A 17617-nucleotide genomic window follows, 5' to 3' on the forward strand; every position below is an offset into this window, starting at 1 on the left:
CCCAAACTACCACATATTCTAAAGACTTTTAAAGAAAGTCTTGACACTGAAAGATTTAGAGCCTGTATCAACTTAAGACTTTATATGCTACAAACTTATATTCCCCTACTCCACATGTTCTGCCCTCTTTTTTTTTAAATTAAATTTCTACTGAGTTGTTCTCTCTGTCTCCTCCAAGAATTCTTGGTAGATCTACACCCTACATCCCACTATGATTTACCTCCTCAAGTTCAAAGAGAAAACAGGTGAAAAAAGGCTCTCTAAGGCCCAAAGAAGAAAAGTTACTAGTGTTCTTTTTCGTTTCAGAAACACTATTGGGAAGCAAAAGAAAAATAAACAAGAAGAAAAAAGGTAAAAAAAACTGGTGAATAGTGGGGAAAAAACATGGAGGAGGTTAAAGCTACGGTAAAGTGTTTCTAACAACTGCATAAACAACAGAATCACTTACTTGGCTAACACTTTGGTGTGAGTATTGATGACATTCAAGGCTTCCTTGAAACTTCCATTCTGAATAAGGCATACCACTTTACAGTGCAGGGCAGTTACATCGTCTTTGTTAATCTGTAGTACTAGAGAACAATTTTAGGAAAGTCATTTTCTAAATCCATTTCCTTTTGACATTTTACTAAATTTTTCCAACCTACCTCTGGGAGCTACATTTCCAATTTTATTGCAGTGTAAGTAATTGTTTGAGAATTGGTCAAAACGGTAACAACGACAACAAAACTTATCATTACTTTTAACGTAAGAACTGACCATAAGGAAAGCTGTAAGATTAAATTTTCAATGAGATAAAGATTCCCAAATGTATGTAACAAAAAAGTGCAGTGAAATACATAAGCAAGAAAGAGGCCCTTTGTCCAGCTCTTCCATCTTGGGTGCAAGCTGTATCCCATATGTTTCATTACTTTGTAAGGAAAAAAGGTAATTAATGCAGACTTTGGAAGCAAATGACTTAGGTTTAGTGCAAGCTTGCCACTAACTGCCTTGAGGTCTTAGGCAAATCATTTAACAGCCAAATCTCAGTTTTCTGAGCTACAGAATGAATATGAAAGCATTAACTATTTAACAAGGTTATCAAGAACATGAAATGAGAATATTTTGGAAAAACTTATGATCTATAAAGTACAATGCAAAGGCAATTTATCTTATTGGCAATGTTTCCAAAAACCATTCAAAATTTCCCTTTCACCTAAGATGACTAGAGAGAAGTGTACGAGAAGAACTCAAGTGGCCAAGAGTCAATGCTAACAGCTGTTCAGTGTCAAAATGACCAGGATCACAGTTGCCCTTGCTCCTGAGCAACTACAGAAGTTCAATTCTCAGTCTAAGAATCAAAGTAATTTCTACCCACTTCAGAAAATATATGTATCTGTAAACAAACTGACAACCTTTGCTAATTAAAGAACACCTGCAAAATACTATACTGCTACTAAGTACAAAGTATTGGAGGCCTAGCCAGGGGCTAAATTTAAACAAATCTAGGAATCAAATCATTCTAATGATTTTCTATTTTCCTCAATGTCTAAAGCCATCAAAAGCACACCGTGTGCACAATCACTACTTTTCACATTAACACAGCATTAGGTTGTTGAGATTTATGTAGGTTTGTATGTTACTAACGTTATCTGTGGTGTTACTACTGCTTTGCAGGGACTAAACTCTGTCTTGCTAATTACATTTCCAAATCTGACATACACCGGCTGTTCTCTTCAGCCGAGAATTGAGCACGACCAAGAAAAATAAACAACATGGCCATGTTATAGTTACAGGAGGATAACTGTAGCACAGGATGAAGGAATATAAGGAACCTGACGTCAAAGGCAGCAAAACGTGAAATTATCCCTTATGGGACCAAAAATAAATAAATACATAAATAATAAAAATAAAAACCAATGAGACTTTTCTTCGGACATTATTTCCAATGTTGATGCTTTCCCTCCCGGCTTAATAACATTGAAGAGAGTCTGTCTGTGGAATGACAGGCCCGACATCCAGATCCAGCCCTTCCTTCCACCCAGTCAGCACCAGCCTCTAAACTACGTGTCCCAAGCAGGTCACTCCCCCTACTTCAGCCCCAAAGAACGAGCTCCCTCAACAACAGTCCTGAGCGCTGAGCTGAAGAGGGAGAAGGAAAGGAGACAATCTGGGATATTTGCGAAATAAGGGAGCAGAGGAGGCGGCAAAGAAGGGAACAGTTTGGAAGAGGCTCCGGGAGCTGCGGTCTCTTTAAATCCCTCCCTCGCTTCCCGTCCGGGGTAGAGAAGGAAGTACACGTGGCTCTAACCAAGCCGGGACCCCGCGCGGCCCGGCGGAATGGCTGGGCCGTGACGTGCGCCCGCCCGGCGTTCCAGCCCGAGTCGGGAAGGGAGCAGGGAGCAGGGAGCAGGGGTCTCCCCTCCCCGTGTCCACCGCAGGTGACCGCGCGCTCAGGAAACAGGCCGCAGCCGCCCGCCCGCCAGGCCCGCCCGGACGCTTACTCTTGTTGACGGTCTTGAGAGCGCGCGTGAAGTCGCCGTTCTGGCCATAGCGGTTCACTTCACTCCACAGCGCAGGTACCGAAACCCCCCCGCTGCCGCTGCTCGCCATCTTGGTGTGAGGGGAGGGGCGGGGGCGACCTCTGCCCCGGAAGGAGATCTCGGAGACGGCCAAGCGGAGGAGGAAGCTGGTGGTTGCTAGGCATCGCGGGGTCGCCGGTGGCCAGGTCCCTGAGACAGCGTCAGAGACCGTAACTTTCCGCTTTCGTGGCTAAAAATTTGCATCGGTAGAGTCGATGCACCTTACTTGGAATTCTGGAGGAAAGAAGCATCGGACTTGGGGAGGGGGATGAGAAGAGAGTCACCAGTTTCGGCTCAAAGCACCGTGTGTTCCCAGACAACTGCTACCATCCAGTGTCCTGTTGCCAAGATGCGGGGTTGGGCGACAGGCGACAGTGTGTGGGAGATAAAAGAACACCGAGGAGAAACCGTAGGGAGTCATTTGAAGGGGACTCGGAGAAGCCTGGCTTCTCATTGGTGCTTGAGAATACACTTTAGTTAGGAATTGGCATTGAAAGGATCTTGGAAGATGATTAGGAGAAGCTGGGGTTGGTTGTACGTTATGTGGGGGAGGACGTTCAGCCAGAGAAACAAACGAGAGGAAAGGTAAAGAAGAAGAGTGACCCGTTACCAGGCATGTTTGTGGAAAACCCCCTTGGCTGCCCTTTGGCTCGAGTTCAGAAACAGTTGGCTGTAAGGCTGGAAGAGTAACGGGATGAAATGCCCAGATTCGGTTCTAGGCCCTGTGACTTGGTAGATACCCGACAGTGAACAAGCTGTTTAGCTACTTAGAACCTGTTTTCCTGTCTGTAAAATAGGGATGATATATTTGCTGTTTTCTTGTCTGTAAAATAGGGTTGATATATTTGTACTAGGGATGTAAGAGACGTTATTGTATTCGTCACATAGGAAATGCCCAATACATAGAGGTGGAGTTTAGGGTTCGGATAAGACTTTAAAGACTTAATCAATTATATGCTGAGTGTAAGAAGGGCGTGGACACGTTGGGTATATTTGATGTAAGAGACACAATATTTAACAGATTACTCTGCAGGCTCATCTTACGACCTTTCCAATTCCTACCACTTTCTCTCTTCCCCCAGCAACCTAGCTAATTCTTTTCCATCCTTCCATATTTCTGCATCTTTAGGGTTCTAGGTTAAGTTCTTTGAGGTAAGCTTTGATCTTGCAGAGCGAACAATTTTCTGATTACAGTCTCCTAAAGGGCTCCACTGCTGAGCACTGGTCATCATTTGAGGCCTGTCTCACTCTTCTAATTCTGAGGCCAGGGACCATATTTACCTCACACACTGCCTGGCACATAGTTGGTACTCAGCTTTTGTAACTGAGTTTTTGCTTCATATTTCTCACCTAATCTGTTAGTTCCTTGAGGGCAGAAACTGTACCTAGTTCCTGGCCACGTTGCATGTCTGGTGGATATAGTACCACCAGATAATGCAAAGACAATGTAAAAGGTGGCTTGAACTAGGCGAAAAGGGTATTGTGAACTAGTAAAAATCATGGGGAAAGGCCTTGGACTTTAACTGGATGTGGAATTGTCTTTTTTTTTTTTAATAGTCTCACTATGTCGCCCTCCACAGAGTGCCCTGGCATCCCAACTCACAGCGACCTCTAACCTTTAAGCGATTCTCTTGCTCAGCCTCCCAAGTAGCTGGGATTACAGGCGCCTGCAACACCACCTGGCTATTTTTGTTGTGATTGTTGAAGTTGTCATTGTTTAGCAGGCCTGGGCCGGGTTCCAAACCACCAGCCCTGCTGTATGTGGCCAGTGCCCTACCCACTGAGCTATGGGAGCCAAGCCAGAATAGTCTCAGTTTTTAATAGTGGGAGTTCCAGATGACATTTGGTATACCCAAAATGTTTATACCCTAGATTGTTTTTTCCTGAGAAAAGGTTTTATAAATTCCATCTGATTCTCCAAGTGTTTTTATCTACCACCACCACCAACCCCCCAAAAAGTTAAATTAGGGAGTCACTGCCTTAGTAATACTTTTCAGAATATTGACCTTATATAGTGATTGGCAATTTTAGTTTCTATTTCAATCTGATCCTATGTATTTGGTACCTTCTAGAAATTCCTCAGAATTTCGATGAAGAGTCTTGTTTCCATTTATTCTGTCATTTTAATGGAGTTTTGTGGCAAACAATATATAAATATATGGATTTATTTTGCCATTTCTGAAATAGATGTCTTCCAAACTAGAGTGATTTTTGTTTTTCATAAACAAATTTATTTCCCAAATTGTGAAGGCTGGAAAGTCCAAGATTAGGCACCAACATTCCATGTCTGGTGAGGACCTGCTGTTTCACAGATGACACATTTCAGCTGTATCTTCGTGTGACAGACAAATACCAGACTGATCACTTAATAAAGCATGTATCTGATGCCACCTCTCCAACCCATATAGGTATCCTGTTACTCATTCTTTACTCCGCACGCAAGCTGTACTTCTCTATCATTATGTGTAGTCCTGTGTCCTCATATCTCTGGGAATTTGCACTTTCATTCACTTGGCAATTTGAATGTCTTGCATATGCCTGTGTCAGGCATTACACTAGTTGTTAGGGATACAACTGACAACAAAGAAGACAGCCCAGCATACTCACAGAGTTTATTTTCTAGTTGGGATAGTCAATAAAGAAATATATTCTATGGGTGATGCCTGTGGCTCAAAGGCCTAGGGCGCTAGCCCCATATACCGGAGGTGGCAGATTCAAACCCGGCCCCAGCCAAAAAAAAAAAAAAAAGAAAACAAATATATACTATGATGATAAATTATATGAAGAAAATTAATTAAGGATGATTAACAGATTGAGTTTAGATTGTGAGGAGTTAAGAGTCCCTCCTTTTCACTCCTAATACACACTTGTTCTTTAGATAGGTATCTGATAGCACCTACTACTCTTTATATTCACAATACTCTTATCATATTCCATACTAAGACTTAATGTTTTGAAATTGCCCCTAGAAGTCTCCCATACTTTTTGAGGGTAAAAACTGACTTTTGTTCATTACTGCATTCCCAGGATCTTAAACATATTTAATAAGTTGTATTAGGGTTCTCTACAGAAACAGAACCAATAGGATATAGAGATAATTACAAGGAATTGGCTCAGCAAAATGGAAGCTGAGAAGTCTCATGATCTGCCATCTGCAAACTGATGACCCAGGTGATGTAGTTCCAGTCCAAACCTGAAGGCCTGAAAAGCAGGGGAGCCCATGGTATAATTTCCAGTCTCATTCGGAAAGCCTTAGAACCAGAGCACCAATGTCCAAGGGCAGGAGGAGCAAGCAAAGCCCCAGCAATTCACTCTTCTATCTTTGTATTCTATTCAAGCCCTCAGTGGCCTGATACTGCCCGTATGCACTGGTGCGGTCAACCTTCTATATTCAGTCTATTCACTCAAATTTTTGATTTCTACAAATACCCTGACAGACACACCAAGATCATGTTTTACCAGCTATCTGGAAATGCCTTAGCCCAGTTAAGTTGAAAATTAAAAAGTCAGTCATCACTTAAGCACTCAAAACTCATTTTTACATTAATAGACTTGTCCATTTATGGTTTCTGAGAATCTTCCATGTATAGTATCTTAAATTATCATCACCTCTGTGATAGGCAGAATTATTTAGCTCCATTTTACAAATAAGAGCTGATGCTCAGAGTAATGTGCTTGACAACATATTTCACTTTCCATTCCATTCTTTTCACTTTACCACAATATAAGATTAACAACTCCACCCCAAGCAATTGAGGTGTGGAAAACAAAATGCAAAAACACCATTAAAAGCAATCATTTTCTGTTGCCCAGGCCAGGTGCTGTGGTATCAGAGTAGCTCACAGCAATCTCAAACTCCTGAGTTCAAGCAATCTTCCTGCCGTAGTCTCCCAAGTAGGTCAGACTACAGATGCCTGCTACCATACCTGGCTAATTTTTCTATTTTTAGTAGATACAGGGTCTTGCTTTTACTCAAGCTGGTCTTAAACTCTGAGCTCAAGGGGATCCTCTCAGTCTCCCAGAATGCTAGGATTATAGATGTGAGCCATTGCACTCACCCTAGATTTTGCATGTTGTTATATGAACTCACTAGTTGATACTGGTTTTGTGAGGTGGCAAGAAATATAAACTAACCACAGTATAGATGAGACTACTGAGAAGAACTTACGGTAGAGAGGAAGGAGTGAGCCAACTACATAAAAGAGCAAAAAGGAATAGAGAAGTTAGCAAGCATACTCAATTTGCTTCATAGGTTACCCACCTAAAATTTTGTACTTGATGAATCTGGCAAAGAAAAAAGAAACACTGCAATGGGATCAATCCAGAACAAGTTATAGATTAGCTCAGATTCAAATAACACAGATTTGACTTCTCAGTAACAAGTGGTCCTACACATGGAGAAGTGAATCTTGCTAGATCACTGCCTAGATCTGTACTGTTCTGGAATAGAAACTAATTATGGTTAGTCAAGATTCCAATTTCTGAAAATGATGGTTAGACTGGTGATTGTTGCTGTGGCTAAGTTATCAGAACTAGATAGAAGTTTATGATCAGAAGAGGTACCCACTGTTCCAAGTTGCATGGCCAACTAACATTTACTTATTTTATTTGGGATGGTGGAGGTCCATGACTTGACTTTTATCCCTGGGAAACTAATACCCTTGAGAGGTTTTAGAAAAGACCACCCTCTATGGCTACTACTCTATGACCACATAACTACACCACGTGGGCCTTCAGTTCCTGGTTTGCCCTTCATCTTATTTCATGTGTCACCTCTACCCCCAGCACCTAAATCAATTTGCCTTAAAAAATAAATAAAAACAAAACATATCTATAGCTACAGATACATGTAAATACACATCATTTTCAGAGATAATGACTGCAAATAAAACCACTGTACCCTTCGAATTTAAGACCATGAAATCAAAGAGGACTACATGGCTCTTACCACCTAAGAGGTAACTATTTAACTTCCTAAAACTTAATGACTTGAGATAAAGGTCAAGAAATAGGTTTAGAGCTTTATAACAAGACATTACTAGCATTTATTTATTTATTTAGGACAAAGTCTCACTCTGTGCCCTGGGTAGAGTACCTTGACGTCCTAGCTCACAGCAGCCTTAAACCCCTGGGCTCCAGTGATCCTATTTACCTCAACCTCCCAAGTAGCTGGGACTACAGGTACCTGATTATTCACCTTTTTATAAAATATATTCGCTGATCTACCTATGACTATATGGTGTATAAAAGAGTAATTAAAAATATGCTTATAGTAACTTCACTACTGATAAAGAAATATTAATCAATATTCCGTGAGACTACCAATCCATTAATCTACAGAAACATTTATTTGTGAATACATTTTCTGATCAAAAATCATCTTTTCATTTTACTTGAGTTCTTCCTAAAGCTAAACTAGAAATTTGTAGTTTTCCCCTAAAAAATGCAATGCCATCCATTCTTATAAATCATGTTCCCTGACTTTCTTGTCAGCTAGTTTCAAAGAGATCCATGTGTTTAATATGCTCGCTCGCAGCTTGCACCATACCAAGTGGTTGTTTAATCCAAATATCTGAGCAGCAAACTGAGCTGATCCCTCTGGAGAAAGTATGGTTGAACAGCCCAGACCTATTGATTCAGAAAGAAAAAGACAGAAAATTGAGCTGTCAGTTAATAAGGAAAATACAACCTTAAAAACCATTTTATACTCAGAGCAGTCCTGTGAGCCATACATAGAAAACAAAAAGTTAATCACATTATCGCTGCCTAATGCAGTATATGGGAGGAGTTCATTACTCTCATCTACCTGGGCAATTGCCCCTTTCAAACACTAAAGCAGAATTTTTAATTTCTCTGAAGGTAAAACAGCCTTTAGTCCAAGCCTCTCTGGACTGCGGAATGGGGATATCTAGCACAGGTAAAGCAAAGAAAGCCACAGTGAAAACAGGGAATTAAGTTTATACACGTATACTGAGATCCCCAGCTTCCCCTACTGAGCTTTTGGAATGCTGACAGTCAGGTTTATTCACCCAGCCAGCCAGGGGATTGAAACAAAAAAGTTTTCTGGGTAACCCTATAGTTTATACACGTATACTGAGATCCCCAGCTTCCCTGACCGAGCTTTCAGAATGCTGACAGTCAGGTTTATTCACCCAGCCAGGCAGGGGATTGAGAGAAAAAAGTTTTCTGGGCAACTCTGTAATTATTAGACATGAGGGGTCTTTTCAAGAACCACCTTACTAGATGACCCCACAGTAGAACTCAATTTTGACAAGTCCTACCTACCTGCACAAAGTTTGCAACTGGCTTTTGACACGGCATTCCCCCCCCGCCCCCCAAATATAGATAGTATAATGCTGTTGCCCAGACTAAAGTGCAGTATCATGATCATAGTTCAGTGAAATCTCAAACTTCTGGGCTCAAGAGATTCTCCTGCCTTAGCATTTGAACCTACAGGTGCATGCCACCACACCTGGCTATTTTTAAAATTTTTGTAGAGGCTCAGTGCCTATGGCTCAAGTGGCTAAGGCGCCAGCCACATACACCTAAGGTGGTGGGTTCAAATCCAGCCCAGGCCTGGCAAACAACAACAATGGCTGCAACCAAAAAAAAAAAAAAAAAGCCAGGCGTTGTGGCGGGCACCTGTGGTCCCAGCTACTTGGGAGGCAGAGGCAGGAGACTCGTTTGAGCCCAGGAGTTGGAGGTTGCTGTGAGCTGTGATGCCACAGCACTCTACCCAGTGGGACAGCTTGAGGCTCTGTCTCAAAAAAAAAAAAAAAAATTTTTTTTTGTAGAGATGAAGTCTCTTGAATTCCTCAAACAATCCTCTCATCTCAGCCTCCTGAACCACTGAGTCCAGCCACTGCCCCACTGTTAAACAGCTGAGCAAAGGGACTGATACGAAACAAGACTATAATAATCTCAGAAAAAGATACTACAAACATTAAACAAGAAAAGGATAATATAAGGAAAAAAATCCAGAGAAGAAAAGAGAGCTCTTGGAAATAGCCCAGAAAGTACAGCAACAAGAGGAAAAAAATACAATGAGTTTCAGGAGGTTCAAATTTGAATAAATGCAAAAATGAAAGAAGAGAGAAATTCAAGAGAATTTCCCAGGACCAAGGAATCAGAGCTCCAGATTTTAATCTGGAGCTTTTTTAAAAGCCCACTGAAAGTCCATGATGAAAACAGATTCACTAGGCCTGGCACAGTGGCTCACACCTGTAATCCTAGGACTTTGGGAAGCCGAGATGGGTGGAGTATCTGAGCTCAAGAGTTTGAGACAAGCCTGTGCAAGTATCTAAAAACAATAGCTGAGCATTGGCGGGTGCCTATAGTCCCAGTTATTTGGGAGGCTGAGACCAGAGAATCACTTGAGCCCTGGAGTATGAGGTTGCTGTGAGCTATGACACTACAGCACTCTATCAAGGGCAACATAGTAAGACCCTGTCTCAAAAAAAGAGAAAGAAACAATCGTCACTTTTTCTTTTTGAGACAAAGCCTCATTATGTTGTCCTTGGAAGACTGCTGTAGCATCACAGCTCACAGCAACCTCCAACTCTTGGGCTTAAGCTATTCTCTTGCCTCAGCCTCCCAAGTAACAGGCACCTGCTACAACGCCCAGCTATTTTTTGTTTTAATTGTCATTGTTGTTCAGCAGGCCCTGGGTCAGGTTCGAACCTGCTAGCCTTGGTGCATGTGGCCTGTTTTCCTAGCACTGGGGGAGGCCAAGGTGGGTAGATTGCCTGAGCTTATAGGTTCGAGACCAGCCTGAGCCAGAGCGAGACCCTGTCTTTAAAAATAGCCAGGCATTGTGGCAGGAGCGTACAGTCCCAGCTACTTGGGAGGCTGAGGTGAAAGAATAGTTTAGCTCAAGCACCTAAGGCACCAGCCACATACACCAGAGCTGGTGGGTTCAAATCCAGCCTGGGACTGCCAGACAACAATGACAACTACAACCAAAAAACAGCTGGGCATTGTGGCAGGCGTCTGTAGTCCCAGGTACTTGGGAGGCTGAGGCAAGAGAATCACTTAAGCCCCGGAGTTGGAGGTTGCTGTGAGTGACAGCTTGAGTCCTGTCTCAATATATAGTCTGGCCCTCCAACGGTCTGAGGGACAGTGAACTGGCGCCCTGTTTAAAAAGTTTGAGGACCCCTGTCTTAAACCATCATGTTAAGTATGGGCCTTCAATAACAACATTTTAGATATACAAGGTCTCAAAGTTTACGTTTGATACTCTTCTCAGGAAGTTAACAAAGAATGTGCTACAGCAAAATAAGAAGTAAACCAAGAAAGGGGAAGACATGGAACCTAGGAAACAGGAGATCCAAGACTACGGGAAGCCAAACTGCATCTCTGAAATGATGGAAAGACATCCTAAGGTAAAGCAATGCAGTAAGCCTACAGGGAGGCCAGTCCATACTGGACCAGGTCAGACGGCTAACGTACTTAATGTACTTGACATATTTCAAGAGCAAATATAACTGTGAGAAAAGTTTAGGGTTTTAATAATAAGCCAATCAACGCCTACTGAACCAACATTGACCCTCATAACCTGCAGAAGGTCAGATCGCATTCTGGACTATGATGAACAGACCATAATATTGTTATTGTCTGAGATCCAGCCAATAGATACCACTTAAATGTTATTTATTGGTCTCCAATTTTTAAAAATAAAATTTTATTTTCCCTACAAAAATAACAGTTACATTTACTTAAAACAAACTCAATACGATCATTTTTTGGGGAAAAAATCTGAACCTGCTCTTATTACAGATCTCACCCTCAGTTTATAGACAATACAAGGGATAGAAGAATGTTGTTTCTCATCACAGACGTGTAATCAGCCAAATCCAAAATGTAGAAAATCCCACAGGAAAAACAAAAGGAAAAAAGGAGGGTTGGCTATTAGAGATTAAAAACAAAAAACTGAAGAGACATATCAACTAAATGCAGGGTAAGGACTGTAGCAGATTCTTGATTTGAACAAAACAACTATAAAAACAACTTAGAAAACGTAAACACCAATTAAAAATTAGATGATTTTAAGAAATTGGAGTTACTACTAATTTTTCTTGGATGCAAATATGTATCATGATTATCACTGAATTAAGAGTTCTTATCGCTTTGAAATAAATATTTTAAAAATATGTGAAGTATAAAATACTGTGTCTAAGATCTGCTTTAAAATATCTACCAAGAGGAGGCCATGGATGCAACAAGATAATAATTGCTCAAGCTGGGGAAGGAGTATGTGAGATGTCACTATGCTATTCTCTCCACTGTTTTGTATGTTTAAAATTTTTGTTAACAAAATCGTTTTTAAAAATGTAGTGTCTTACCACTGGGTAGGCGAAGAGAAGACCACACATCCTGAGCTCCCCAGTCCATGGTGAGGGGAGGACAGTTGATAACGGGATATGCAGTGTTCCCAGACAGCACTGGTCCCAAACCATTGCTTCTGCCTGCCACTGCCACAAATACAGTAGGAATTCCATCCCCTAGGGAAATCACAAGTTTATGTTAAATATTCAAAAGAGATTTAAAGACAGGTTATTTATTTACAATTGAGACACAGTCTGACTCTGTCGGCCTGGAAAGAGTGCTCTGGCATCATAGCTCACAACAACCTTAAACTCTTAGGTTCAAGCAATCTTCTTACTTCAGCCTTCCAAGTAGCTGAGACTATAGGCGTCCGCTGCAATGCCCAGCTAGTTTTTCTGTTTTTGTATTTTCCTATTTTTAGTAGAGTTGGGGTCTTGCTCTTGCTCAGGCTGGTTTCAAACTCCTGAGCTCAAGCAATCCATCCACCTCAGCCTCGCAAACTTGGCTTTTAATTTTTTTAAAGGCCTATGTCTTTTTTAGGGGGAGACAGAGTTTCACTATGACACCCTTGGTAGAGTACCGTGATGTCACTGCTCACAGCAACCTTAAACTCTTGGGTTAAGCGATTCTCCTGCCTCAGCCTCCCAAGTAGCTGGGACTACAGGCACCCGCCACAACGCCTGGCTATTTTTTTGTTATAGTTGTCGTTGTTTAGCAGGTCTAGGCCAGGTTCCACCCTGCCAGCCTTGGTATATGTGGCTGGGCCCTAACCCCTGAGCAACAGGTGCCAAGCCAAGGCCTGTCTGTCTTAATTCCCGAAGTAGTCTTCTCTGGAGAAAGCATGTATAAGACGCTATCTTACATATACATTCAAAATATGTTCACTCTACCACTTACTGTAAGTCAGGCAATAAAGAAGCCAGAACAGGTGTGGCTACCTCTGAGATCTATAGCATAAAGGTGATGATGTCAGGGTATTAGGCTCATAGGCCTCTCCTACTACTGCTCACTTAAATGAAGAATGACACCAACTGAACAGGTATCTTTCCTGCTGAATAGTCCATCACCAGGGTGCACAGAGACCCAGTTAATAACTTCAGTTAATACTAGACTGTAGTTAAAAGAGGCTAGAGGTTTAAGGGCACTTCTGAAAGAGCTGAAGGTTAAGTTTAGTAATATAGCAACCAAATTTTTTAAGACCCCTTGATATGTATGTTTGTACATATATATGTGTGTGTGTATATATTTGAGACAGTGTGATCACAGCCCACTTCTGGGCTCAAGTAACCCTCCTGCCTTAGCCTCCCAGTTACCTTGGGCTAAAAGCACATGCTACCCACAGCTAGTTTTTAAATTTTTTATAGAAACAAGGTCTTACTATGTTGCCCAGACTGGTCTCCAACTCCTGGCCTCAAGCAATCCTCCTGCCTCAGACTCACAAAGTGCTCGGATTATAGGCATGAGCTACTGTGGCTGGCCAAGACCCCTTAATGTATTTTTTAAATCATATTTCTTAAACATCTCTTTCTTTAATAAATTTATAAATTATCCTCTTGTATTGTAAAGCAGAGATTTATAACCTAGAATCTAAAATTTTAACTATTTGCATTATTCTGGAGAAAGAGTTTTAGCTTTCATTAGCTTATCAAAGAGGTCTAAGACTCACCCCCATCCCAAAATTAATAATTGTGCTTCCATAGCAATTTTCTTTAGAGGGAATACTCACTTATCAACACTTTCTGCAGCTGAGAAACATTTGGTTGTGAACCCCAGACTCCAGTATGTTGGATCAATGCTATCCTGTTATTTTTTTGTGTACTATATTCTAAAACTCTTTAGATTTCATACTTGACTGCCTCTCACAAAAGGCTGGTCATTAATCACACCCAGGAGGATCTGCTGTTTCAACCTCAGGCCTCCCGTAACTGGCAGGGGACCTATTTTCTATTGTAATAAGTTACAAACAATGCTCTAGGGCATCTAAGGTCAAGATGCCAGAAAGTCTCATGACTCTAGTCCTCTGGCAAAATCAGAAATACCTCAAGTGCTCTAGTTATTTGATGTTTACCTTCATATTCAGATTTAATCCTCAGAGTTTCATCTGGCCCTTTGTGGGCAGATGTTATCCGAAGTTCACACGGAATGCCAAAACTTCCACAGGCCTTCTTGATTTTCTCACAGTGACCGAGATCAGATGTAGAGCCCATCAATACCACAACCCGGCACTGACTTTCTGGTGTCAAAAGAAACTGGAGAAGAAAAACATGGATGTGAAAAAGAACATAAGGACAAAAATGGGTAAGCACAGGCCTGAGTATCATAAGAACAATCACTTCACAGAGCTATAGTGTATAGGAGAATTACACTAGGACAGAACATTTTAACATATCAAATTTAAGACAGAGACCAGCTGAAAAAAATGATACAGGATCTATTAAAACAAAAACTCTTGACATAAGGAAAAGTCGTCTTCATTTTAGTTTATTTTTTTATTTTTTGCAGTTTTTGGCTGGGGTTTGAACCTGCCGCCTTCGGCATATGGGGCCAGCGCCCTGCTCCTTTGAGCCACAGGCACCACCCTTTTCATTTTATTATTTTTCCCAGAGTCTTATTTTGTTGTCCCAGGCTGAAGCACAGTGGTGTTAGTCTACCTTACAGCAACCTCAAACTCCTAGGCTCAAGCAATCTTCCCACCTCAGCCTCCTGAGTGGCTGAAACTACAGGCATCTGTGACAACGCCCGGCTAATTCTTCTATTTTTGGTAGAAAAAGGGGCTTGCTCAGGCTGGCTTCAAACTCCCAAGCGTAAGTGATCATCCTGCCTCAGCTTCCTAGGGTGCTAGGATTATAGGTGTGAGCTACCTTACCCAGCCAGAAAGTAGTCTTCATAATTATACCTAAAGAATACAATTTTTAATCAGAAAAACTGTGTTTGATATAACAAAAAGCAGGGATAAATACAATATTTTAATTAATATTCGTGAAATTATAGCAAAAAACCTTCATCCTAAGACCTTTAGTACATTGTGTTTAATGGAGGCTTTAAGGAATAATCAGCCAAACTGGAAAACATGTTACAAAACTCTGTAAGGTGAATTGCTTGGAATTTAAAATGCACCTTCCTATGACAATAATGTTTTCAGTCATAACTATGACCCTTGCATAACCACCAACCCCATTCAACTCCCACAGAACTTAGAAGTTACACGGAATTCCACCTATCCCTTGACAATGGCTCCTGAGCAGCCGTGGAGGCAGGGAGGAAATGGAAGGATTCTCCTCCAGGGGCAAGGACGAGACAGGATTCCACGCTCTGCAAGGAGTGTGCTGGCCAGCTTAGCAGCAAGGACTTCCGGTATACCAGTAGGACAGTCCAGCTGAGACATTCCCTAAGATTGCTCCTCTCACAGTCACTGAAAAAATAAGCACTACATTCTCCCACATTTCCTTAGAAGAAAACACATAGTGTGATACAGGCTTACTCCTGAAAGGTTTACCTCGACTCTTTCTGCAACCCACTCAAAGTTTTTCTTCACCATTTGGAGCCCTTCAGGAGTTACTTCTTTGAGGTCCCGGTAACACTAGAAAGTAAGACAGAAAGTTTAGAAAACACGTATCTCTATCTGAAACTTGTTGGTTTCTGAGTTTTGGGTAGGGAATATGAAGAGTTTGCATAGCAAGGGATATTCTGAAAAATGTATCTTAGTCTATAAATCTATTTCCAGAATTAAACTAGAAAAAGTTCAGTAGTGAGGGATACTTTTACTTCCACTTAAGACAGAAGATTTTCCATATTAATAACTAATAGATTGCCCTAAGCACAGTGGCTCACACTTGGGAGGTCCTAGCCCTCTGGGAGGCCGAGGTGGGTGGATTGCCTGAGCTCACAGGTTTGAGACCAGCCCGAGCAAGAGCGAGACCCCATCTCTAAAAACAAGCAAACAAAAAAAATAGCCTGCCATTATAGTGGGCGCGTGTAGTCCCAGCTATTTGGGAGGCTAAGGCAAGAGAATCACTTAAACCCAAGAGTTTGCTGTAAGCCATGATGCCAGGCACTCTACCGAGGGTGACAAAGTGAGACTCTGCCTCAAAAAAATAAGAAGTATAGAAAGGATCTTGCCCTAATTTTGTTTTTCAGAGGAAATCAGATTGGAAAGATTTGGCATACAGTCCCAGATCTTCCCTTTACTCTACTAATTGTAAAGATACTTATCTTCTTAAGACGAAACAAGTCTACTACTTGCTCTATTATTGTTTTGAGTCTATTAATATAATAAATAAGAAATTTGCATTATTTTATTTATTTTTTTGAGACAGAGCCTCAAGCTGTCCCCCGGGTAGAGTGCCATGGCATCACAGCTCACAGTAACCTCCAACTCCTGGGCTCAAGTGAGTCTCCTGCCTCAGCCTCCGGAGTAGCCCCAGCCACAGGCGCCCGCCACAACACCTGGCTATTTTTTGGTTGCAGCCATCATTGTTGTTTGGCAGACCCAGGCTGGATTCGAACCTGCCACCTTGGGTGTACGTGGCTGGTGCCTGAGCCACTTGAGCCGAAATTTGCATTATAAATGTTAAATAATACTTATCTTTAAAATTAAATAGCAATCAGCAAATCAGTTTCTGTAGATCATATGGGGCAGAAAAATCTGGTAGATCTGATAAACAGTAATAGCCTTGCTTCTATTCTCCTTTCTTCTTTCTCCTCTAGCTAAGCCTGATCTCACTAACAATAAAAACCTTGAAGCATTACCTACCTGTTTGTCTTTCTGTTGGCTTCGATCTCCAGATGGCCAGAGTCTCCAGGAATCATTATCAATGACATCAGCTAGAACAATTTCTTTGGTGGTTACATCAACACCAAATTCAATCTAGAAACAGTGTATCACCATAGAAAATTTTTTTAAAAACTATACTCCAAAAATATAATAACCATTACTTTCAAATCTTGTTATCTGTACCTTCATATCAACCAGTGTACAGTTCTGGGGCGACCAGGATTTCTCCAGTATTTCAAAGATAGCCTGTGTAGCGTGACTCATGATATCTACTTCAGTCTGGCCTATGACAAGTCCAGCAAAGCAAAACTTGGCAGCAATTAGCTGTTCTTCAGACCACTGAGGGTCATTATTGGCATCATCCTGTAAATAAAGTAGAGCAAAACAATTAAAATTTTTAACTTTTCAGAAAAATTCTTTTCTCCTTGAGCGTAAATTCCTCAAAAATATTTTTGTTTATACTACTCTTTAATTTAAAGCAATTATTTATAATCTGCCTACTTTTAGTAGCTACTATAAATTCAAACTGAGTAACTTATTCCAGGTCATAAAATACTTTAGAGAAATGTGCCCCTAAACCAATTTAAACACAATTTAAGTTTATGAGTTTTATTTTTCCTTCAGAATCAGCAGCCAAATAGCTGGATGTAGCTCATATCTGTAATCCTAGCACTCCAGGAGCAGAGGCAGATGGATGCTTGAGCTTACCAGTTCAAAACCAGCCTGAGCAAAAGCAAGACCCTGTCTCTAAAAATAGGCAGGCGAGGTGGTGCCTCAGGTGAGGTGGGTAGAGCACCAGCCCCATACACCGAGGGTGGCGGGTTCAAACCCAGCCCTGGCCAAACTGCAACAAAAAAACAGCCAGGCGTTGTGGCGGGCACCTGTACTCCCAGCTACTCGGGAGGCTGAGGCGAGAGAATCACCTGAGCCCAGGGGTTAGAGGCTGCTATGAGCAGTGTGA

The 17617-nt window shown here is 41.5% G+C and overlaps 2 protein-coding genes across 5 annotated transcripts in view; both read right to left on the reverse strand.

Moving 5' to 3' along the window:
* The window catches only part of SRP72 (signal recognition particle 72), a 39384-nt gene extending 35259 nt beyond the window's left edge, over positions 1 to 4125 (reverse strand). Inside the window, exons 1-2 of the mRNA XM_003798797.3 lie at positions 2481 to 4125; positions 449 to 569 (exon numbers count right to left, since the gene is read on the reverse strand). Of these exons, the coding sequence (XP_003798845.1) occupies positions 449 to 569; positions 2481 to 2589 (230 nt within the window). The 5' untranslated portion in view covers positions 2590 to 4125. The remainder of the gene's footprint in view (positions 1 to 448; positions 570 to 2480) is intronic.
* Positions 4126 to 7887: 3762 nt separating this feature from the next.
* The window catches only part of PAICS (phosphoribosylaminoimidazole carboxylase and phosphoribosylaminoimidazolesuccinocarboxamide synthase), a 20947-nt gene continuing 11217 nt past the window's right edge, over positions 7888 to 17617 (reverse strand). For all 4 annotated transcript variants that reach the window (XM_023518571.1, XM_023518570.1, XM_003798798.3 and 1 more), the window contains exons 5-10: positions 16840 to 17019; positions 16636 to 16749; positions 15379 to 15462; positions 13951 to 14131; positions 11900 to 12058; positions 7888 to 8186 (exon numbers count right to left, since the gene is read on the reverse strand). In XM_023518571.1, coding sequence (XP_023374339.1) covers positions 8020 to 8186; positions 11900 to 12058; positions 13951 to 14131; positions 15379 to 15462; positions 16636 to 16749; positions 16840 to 17019 — 885 coding nt within the window. In that variant the 3' untranslated portion in view covers positions 7888 to 8019. The remainder of the gene's footprint in view (positions 8187 to 11899; positions 12059 to 13950; positions 14132 to 15378; positions 15463 to 16635; positions 16750 to 16839; positions 17020 to 17617) is intronic.

This window comes from Otolemur garnettii, unplaced genomic scaffold, assembly GCF_000181295.1.
Source record: "Otolemur garnettii isolate 467f Iridium unplaced genomic scaffold, OtoGar3 scaffold00141, whole genome shotgun sequence".
Taxonomy (NCBI): Eukaryota; Metazoa; Chordata; class Mammalia; order Primates; family Galagidae; genus Otolemur; species Otolemur garnettii.